At 41.6% G+C, this 9,093-nt stretch overlaps 1 protein-coding gene across 1 annotated transcript; it reads right to left on the reverse strand.

The window, feature by feature from the left end:
• Positions 1-4,741: 4,741 nt before the first annotated feature.
• LOC115373976 (mucosal pentraxin-like) lies at positions 4,742-8,053 on the reverse strand. Its single transcript, XM_030072653.1, has 4 exons — positions 7,975-8,053; positions 6,809-6,911; positions 6,329-6,626; positions 4,742-6,175 (listed from the first exon to the last, which is right to left on the reverse strand). Exons 1-4 carry the CDS (start codon positions 8,027-8,029, stop codon positions 5,957-5,959), a joined length of 675 nt encoding a protein of 224 aa, XP_029928513.1. The 5' UTR covers positions 8,030-8,053; the 3' UTR covers positions 4,742-5,956.
• Between the last annotated feature and the right edge of the window lie 1,040 nt (positions 8,054-9,093).

Here is a 9,093-nt window from a genome sequence, read left to right on the forward strand (position 1 = left end):
TTTTATTCTCTGATGAGAAAAAAATTAACCTTGACAGTCCTTGTTGGATTCTTCTGTTGCAGGTTTACTGCAGAAGCAATTCAACCTTCTGTTCTAACTGCAGTCTCTTGTCCTCTCACAGGTGCAGGAAATCTCGTCCTTTGTTACCCATACAAGCTCGGAGAATGAGAATGGACGCTCACACAGAGTTCCAAACTCAATCTGTTTAATGTTGGGCTCTTAGCCTCTTTTATATCATTCTAGTCACGCATGAATGTGGTATAGGAAACTTACAGCCAATCACATCAAAGACAGACACCTTCCTTTACATAGAACCATAACCACATCTGCCTGACATTTCTACAGTTACAGATTCAACCTTACTTCTACAGTTACAGACTCAAGCAAACACCTGCATGACACTTCTACAGCTACAGACTCAACCAAACACCTGCATGACACTTCTACAGTTTATATGAAAATCAACAAATGTATCATAAGGTTTAATCAACATAGAAAAGCATAGGTAATATATACATAACAGTCCTGATGGCTTCCAACGTTACTGGCATGACAAGGAGATCCCACCTGAGATGTTTTCTATACAGCAAGTGGAGGGGGTGCCATCATGGGATTTTTCCTTCAATGGAACAATGGGGCTTCAGGTTGTGCAGAGGCGTCAAACGGCAGCTGGCTATGTGGAGATGTTGCAGGGGGCATCCCTCATGACTGAAGGCCATCGTCTGTGTGGTAAAGACTGGATTTTTCAACAGGACAATGCTGCAGTTCAAGGATACAAGGATACAAGGAAGTTTATTGGTCATTATACAACACGTTGTATAATGAAATTAAAATGTGGTTCCCTCTTGACTGATTAATTGATTGTATAGAAAATAAAATTATTAAACATGGAGGAGTGCAGATGGTGCATTTAGTAGTCTCACAGCCTGAGCTAAGAAGCTGCTCTGTAGTCTGGTGATACGGCAGCGAATACTTCTGTATCTTTTGCCTGACGGCAGCAGGGTGAACAGGCTGTGGCTGGGGTGGCTGTTGTCTTTTAGGATCTTTTTGGCTCTGCGCAGGCACCTCACCTCCCCGATATCACTGAGGCTTGGTAGATGGGTACCAATGATGTTTTGGGCAGTTTTAATCACTCGTTGCAGAGTCTTCCTGTCCTGGGCCGTGCATATCCCATGCCAGTTTGTGATGTTTCCAGTCAGGATGCTTTCAATCGCTCCTTTGTAGAAATTGACAAGAACTTGGCGTGGGAATTTTGCTTTCTTAAATTTCCTTAAGAAATACTGCCGTTTCTGAGCTTTTTTTTTAACCAGGGCAGAGATATGTTAAGTCCATGACAGGTTCTCTGTTATGTTGATTCCCAGGAACTTGAAACTGCTCACTTGTTCCACCTCAGCTCCATTGATGTAGACAGGGTTGTGTGTCTTTGCCTCCTTTTTTCTAAAATCAACTATCAGCTCTTTTGTTTTGCTGACGTTGAGCAGTAGGTTGTTTGCTGTGCACCATTCTGCAAGATGGTTGATTTCCTCCCGATATGAAAACTCATCATTGTTGGAAATCTGGCCGATGATGGTGGTGTCATCCGCGAACTTCACAGTAGAGTTCTCTCCATGTCGGGGGTTGCAGTCGTGGGTGTACAGCGTGAACAGGAGGGGGCTGAGCACACAGCCCTGGGGCACTCCGGTGTTGAGCACTAGAGTGGAGGAGGAGAGACTGCCAATCCAAACTGACTGGGGTCTGTTTGTGAGGAAGTCCAGTATCCAGTTGCAGAGAGTGGTACTGATGCCCAGAGTGTTCAGTTTTCCAATCAACTTCATGGGGGAGATTGTGTTGAAAGCTGAACTGAAATCAACAAACAGCATTCTGGTGTAGGCGTTGCTTTTCTCAAGGTGAGTGAAGACTGAGTGGAGAGCAGTGGAGATGGCATCCTCTGTGGATCTGTTGGTTCTGAATGCAAACTGCTGAGGGTCCAGACTGGCAGGGATGTTGTTCTTTATGTGCTGGAGAACCAGTTTCTCAAAGCACTTCATCAGGATGGGGGTGAGTGCCACAGGGCGGTAGTCATTTAGATCAGACACTGCAGACTTTTTAGGCACAGGGATGATGGTGGCTGTCTTGAAGCAGGTGGGAACATTCTCCTGTGACAGCGATATGTTGAAATTGTCAGTAATGACATCTACTAGCTGGTTGGCACATGTTTTTATTACACAGCCAGGGATGTTGTCAGGCGCAGCAGCTTTACTCATATTCACTTCACAATGCCCGCCTGACAAAGGACTTCTTCCAGAGAAATAACATCACTCTTTTGAACCATCCTGTGTGTTCCCCTGATCTAAATCCAATTGAGAACATTTGGGTTTGGATGGCAAGGAAATTTTTACAGACAGTGGATGCCCTCCGAGAAACCATCTTCACCACTTGGAGCCACATTCCCACTACCCTTGTGGAAATGCTAGCATCAAGCATGCCGAAACGAATTTTTGAGGTGATTAACAAGAATGGCGCAGCTACTCATTACTGAGTCCTTTTTTGAAAATTTAATTTCTATTTTAGGGGGTTTGGTTTTTTTTTTTTTTTTTTTGAGATTTAGGGCACTATCTTGCGCCAGACTCCCTAAACCCGCTATTTGCGGATTTAGGATTTAGGAAGAGGCGTTCCCCCGTAAAAGTTGCTATCTTGTGCACCTCCCGCTATCCGCAAAACACCTGCGCTACCCGCTATATTATGCATAGGCGTGTTTTGGGCGTTGCGCCAGTTAAACCAATCAGTGTGCCAGGTGCCATTGCCTTTAAGGGCAGGATGCGCTATCCTAAATCCTAAATCCTAAACCCGCGATGGAGAGAGGGAGGTAGATTTTCTCAGGGCTTCTACTGAGGCTAAAGCAAGTTGGCTTTATATACATATTATATATTATATTATAGGCGAGTTAATTCGGGAGGTGGAGTCTCATGTGTCCAAGTGGACGTGTCACAAAGTTGTACTGATTGAGTAAAATCCCCGGGCCACACCACAGACAAACAAGAGGCAGAGGTGGAACTATGTGTAAACTAATTTATTGACAAGGTAGATTGGGCAAATAAAATAATAAAAATAAAAATATAGCACAGCTGCTGGCTTATGATAAAACAATAAAACGTGCTGGCGTAAGTGTCCAATTAAAAAAGTCTTTCCTCTAAACACTCTATATGAGTAATATACTCAGTCCATTCCGGCGGCGTCCCGGTATCAGTCCGACCGTGTGCGTGGTGAGGCTCCGTCGGGGCGCGCATTGAAGCCACCTGGGCGCGCTCTCCTAACAGCCCAAACTTTAGGGATAGCGGATAGCGGGTGGTCAGGACCACCCGCTATCCGCTATCCCTAAAGTGTGTGCGCAAGATAGCAACTTTAGGGATAGCGCATGAAACACACCCACGGACACACCTCCAGGCGCAAATGACGGAGTCGGCATAACGGATAGCGGGTAGCGGGTGGCGCAAGATACCGTTTAGGGATAGCGGAAGTTCCTAAATCCGCAATTTGCGGGTAGCGGGTAGTGGCAGCGGATAGCGGGTGGCACAAGATAGGGCCCATGGTCTTAAACTTTTGATCAGCTGATGAACCGCCTATTTCAGTTTAATGGTTGTTTGCAGTTAAATGCTTACTCAAATTTTTTTTGTCTCACTCCCATTTCTTCTTTTTGCATTTTGAAGCTCTACTTAGAACCTTCTTAAGATTCAACAGTGCAAAATGTAAATTCTTGCAATTTTTCAACTGTTCTTAAAATTTTGATCAGGAGTGTATTCAGGTTCAAGCAAATAACCCCGGATTTCATCCAAAACATCAGATTGGTTGATGTTATCCTGATCAAACTCTGCTCTCTATACCCCTATGCTGGCCTTGTGTTGAATGAGAAATACAAGAGTATGAGTATGAACAGTCTTTACTTCTGAGAGCTGGAGGATTTCTTAGGGTAAGAGCCTGGGAGCCAGGGCTGGCAAAACCGAGCCAACAGGCAGGTAAGTGAGACAGGATGGAGGGGCTCACTTCATAGGTGAAAGTACACGGGAGGGCTATGGTACCGTAACCCTATGGTACCAAGCAGACAATGTTCTTGGTTGTCAGGGCAGCGGGTCCAGAAACAGGTAAGCAGGCAGCGGCGAAGATGAACCAGGAAGGAGCAGGCAGACAGTAAGTCGGGACAGGTGGATGACAACAGAGCCAGCAGGTAGGTACACACACACATGATTCACAGATTGGGTAAATGATGATCACTCCCAGCGAAGCAGGTGCTTGTGAATGCCACTTGTGAACTATAGCTAGCTATAGTGTTTCCAAACATGGAAAACTGTTTTGAGGTTCCTTAAATCACTTCAAGGTTTGATTCAGGCACAAATCTGATTCAGACTATTGATAGTCTCAAGCAATTTCAGGTTACAACCAACACAGTATAAACAACATAGTACGATGTATAAAATATTTTGTATGATAGCCAAATAGAAGCAAAGAAACAAGCGCTAGAAGAGTTATATAACAAACCTAATACTATTATGCTGCAGCTGTGTGGTGAGGTTGTGGGAGAATATTCCTTTAAATGTACACTATGTATGTGAGGACACATGCTTGACAGCTGACTGACTTCCACTGGCACCACATTTGACCAAAATGCCTCTGACTGGCACTCTAACTTCTAGTTTTCATATATACAGATAAAAGTACTGTGGTCTTTATCAAATTACTAAAGAAAAAATTTGCAGTCAAAGCACACTTTTAATAATCATGTTTAATCATTTATTCATGTATCAATTGCTTTGTTGTCATTGGTGCATACAAGCTGGGAGCGTGAACTCTAAGTAATGCTTGATAATCAGAGAAACAAGTGACGCAAGTCAAGAAGCTGTGAAGTGGAGAAGTCACATTTTTCCCACAGTATTTGTTTGATGATGTAACAATGCAAAACAGTTTTCAGGTCAGTTCAGATTTAAGGTTGTCAAGGTTGTATGACTGTGGCTACGTTTACACGTAGTCGGGTATTTTGAGAAACGAATATTTCCCTCCCTCCGTTTTCCAAAATAACAGCATGCACACGGCATCGTTTTCAAAAAAGTTTCCGTTTACATCAACCCGCATAAATACGCCGTTGAGCGCCATCATAACAACCCCAAGCCTATGGGCGGCGGGGTAGGAAGAAGGAGAAAACCATGCAAGCCAATCAGAAGCCAAACCCGACAGCAGTCCACCCAGGTCGGACCCAAGCGATGCTGGCGGTGCCGCTGGCTGGCTCTCTGTGTTGGAGGGAGGAGACTGACCTCCGAGCCCTTATTCATCTCTGCTCCTCTATATAAAAAAGCTGCTGTAATTGAAAATGCAAACATATGGACAGAAATGCGACTGCTACTGTGAATGCATCCATGATCATCACCATTATAGACATAATTTACGTATATCATGTCTATGATCACCATAGCCAAATGGAAACATTGTGCGCACTTTTGGCACATGTGACGTCAGCTGCCTGAAACTCTGTATTTCTCCGTTTTTCTCAGTTTACATGCAAACGCGAAACAGGAGTTTTCCTAAATCTCCACTTTTGCCGGAGTTTTTAGAAAGAATCGTTTTCAGAGGCGAATTCGCCGTTTGCGTGTAAATGAGGGGCACAAACGAAGGGAAATGTCGTTTTTAAAAATACCTGTGTACGTGTAAACGTAGCCTGTGATGCATATAGTCAGCAATCCATGTCTCACAATGAAAGGTTATTGCGAACATTGCCAGCCTGACCTGAACAGTTTTCTCAAGAAACCGCTGACGGGATGTTTAGAAAAGAGTGAGACAACTGACATTCCAGTTACCATAACAAGTGACATGATTAACGTAAGAGACCTGCACATCTTTTGAAAATAAAATCACTCACTCTGAATGTCTTAAGCAAAAATGGTGGACACTTTCAACTGATAAAAATAAAACTATGGAAAGACTGTAATATTTAGTAACAGATATTTTGTTTTTCTTCCAGCAGCACTCTGCCTATGATCTGGAAGTCAAGCTCCCTCCAGTTGAGCACATTCCCCGGCGTGAAGTTGAGGTTGTCCATGTAGCGGCTGATCTCACAGGGTGAGAGGACGTGGTCCCACATGTGGACATCAGAGATCATGCCAACAAAAGACTGTTTGGCATCGAATCCTCCACCATGGGAATCCTGCTCCTGTAGACATTGCCAAAAAAAGAACAATTTTAGATAAATAGCACTAATATTGTAAAATGTTTTGTTCTGAAAAAAGCCCTCTCCTCAAATCATAAATTCACAATCATCAGTATCTACAGGAGGACTATCAAATTTAGCACCTGACAGTACTACCTGTCCTAAGGTAATGATGGTGTGTCCTGTGATGTTTGATCCAGCGCTGGTGAATTTCCTGCAACTGGGCTTTCCATTCAGCCACAACTGTTCCAGTCCGGATGCAGAGTCCCAGGTGGCACAGACAGACAGCCATGCGTTCAGTTTGTATTCCTGACCATCAAATACTGCAGTAACATCTCTGGCATATACTTCAATCTGACCGGCTGCAGCCTTCTTGAAAAGCAGGAAGTCATTTGCAGCAGACGGTGTGGCCAGAGAGAACAGGATGTGATTTCTGCTGAGGTCTGTAAAACTCCTGTAGGCATTATGGATGGGCACACACACACACACACACACACACACACACACACACACACACACACACACAGACACATCATCATCATCATCATCATCATCATTACAATCAATCACACATCAAGCCATTCACAGTTTGGCTGATAATGGCTTCTACCACCAGTGTTGCCATCTTTCCAGTACCTGAGACAGGCAGTCACAGCACTGAAATCCTCTCTGGTTGTACTCAGCTTCACGTGAGCGGTGCTGGTCTGTTGTGGGAAGGTGAACATTTTACCTGAAAGATCTGAACCCACAAACACAGATTTTCAAAGCCAGGATACAAAATGTAAAGTTGTTAATCTAAATTACATTTGAACAAAACACACAACACAGACAAATAGAAGTTCCACTGGAAAAAACTTCATGTAGTCATTCATGTCTGTTTTGAGAAGTGATTTTTGTATATTTTTCATTTTAGGCCTAGTTTGGAGCTCAAATTCAGTGCGGTTCCCTTTTTAAAATGAAATAAACAGCGTCACAGTCTAGTGCATACTGTGTGCTCAAAGTATTCTCTGTAACAAAGCACATGTATCATGTTGGCCAGCATAACACCGATAAATTTACTGTATATTCTTCAGTGAATATATATTTACTGAAACTTATTGTACTCATCATCCAAGTTATCACAATTAACCTCTGACAGCGATGGCCTTGATTGAAACACTGCTCTGATTGTATTCTCTTTCCAGTCAAGCCCTACTTGGCTTTAAAGCTGCATTCCTTGAAGTTGGAGTGTGTTTCAAGAATGAGCGGAAAAAACTCATCCCATTAGTCACATTTCTTTAAAGAATAAAACAAAACAAACAAACAAACAAAAAAACTGCATGGTTACTAAGAGGCATCTTGATTTGAAGTTTTGGACTCATGTCTCCTGTTTTCATCTCTCCTGTTCAGTATTATCTAAAATCTGTATTTGTATTTGAGATTTTTTTCTTCCTGCAAAGAAATGATTATTTCTTGGCTGAAAGTGGAAATATCACAAGTACGGCTGTCAGACAAATGTACAGACATGAGATGAAAACACTTCATGATCAATCGCTCCACAGTTTTAAAGCTGTGAGTGTTTTTGACTCAGTTTGTTGTTTTCTATTTCCCTTGTCTACCTTATTTAGTAACATTATTAGAAAACAGGTTTTAAAAGGTTACTATAGTGATAAATGTGATTTTTTTAAAAGTTCATTTTACAATTAAAGAGAATAGATGTTCAGCAGTAGACAATATTGACAATTTCCACGTGGATACATTTATGCTCTTTGCACAGCAGTTTTAACATAACATGTTTTTTTTCTGTTTATGAAGTTGTTTACCTTGAGGTGTAGCAGCACATGCTGTCAGCATCACCAGCAGAAGTAAAAACTTCATCTGAGGGAAAGACACAATGTAGAAAATGCACAAGTTAAATAAAACTCATTGCGAAGTGTTTCCAACAGAAATTCAATTATCACCACTGATTTGACATAGACTGCAAATGAATTTGCTGCTTACTGGACTTGGCCGGCAATAAATATAAAAGAGTGCTAAATTAATTAATTACATAAAATCAAAAATCACTTCAAGTTGTTCTGAAATTGCATTATGTCTTGATCTTACCTTTGTGGCAGGGCAGTGGATGGGGTAACTGGGTTTTTTATATTTGCTACTTCCTCATTCTTGGATGAGTCTTTGCACATTTGCCATTTGCTTCCTTTTGAATGTTCTTCTTTTTTTTTTTTTTTTTTTACCCTGACTTCATATTCCAGCATTGCAAAAGTTTACTTCCTCACAGATGTTTTTTTTTTTTTTTTCCCCATTGGTGTAACAGAATTCATGTTGAAAGCCTGTGTTAATGCGGGCAGATAATGTTTTACATAAATCCACTTCATGATGCAGTGTTGCTACTAACAGCAGACACTTTGCCATGTGGTGGCACATTTTACTTTACACATTTCAGATGTTCATTACAAACAGTGCTTTCCTGTGGAACTCACTGGTAACTATGGAAAATGAGAAGTAAGGGCGAAGATCTGAAACTTAGTTATGGAAGTAAACTGATGAACTAACACAAAGCAGCATGTATAAAGAAGATATCATCTGAACCAATAGCATATCATAATAACACTATCAATATAACACTGTACACATTGATTTTCAAAACAGAGTTGCAAAACTAAGATAAATGAATAAAACAATGATATATACAAAGATAAATAAAGTTAAACAGCAATAAAATAAAGATGATCAAAGTGATCACAGCTAAAATAAAACAGGTAAACTAAAAAGTTCAGCCACAACAACATAAAATCATCCTGTTTGTTTTGTTTGCTTTTACATTCCCCCACCTCTCTACCACACTGACTATTAGGCTGTGATTCCCCAGAGCCTGTTGTTTCAGTTTTTCTTTATACAAACTTTCAGTGCCTTTCAATGATTACTTTTTATTTCAGTTT

This window comes from Myripristis murdjan, chromosome 16 (genome assembly GCF_902150065.1).
Source record: "Myripristis murdjan chromosome 16, fMyrMur1.1, whole genome shotgun sequence".
Lineage (NCBI taxonomy): Eukaryota > Metazoa > Chordata > Actinopteri > Holocentriformes > Holocentridae > Myripristis > Myripristis murdjan.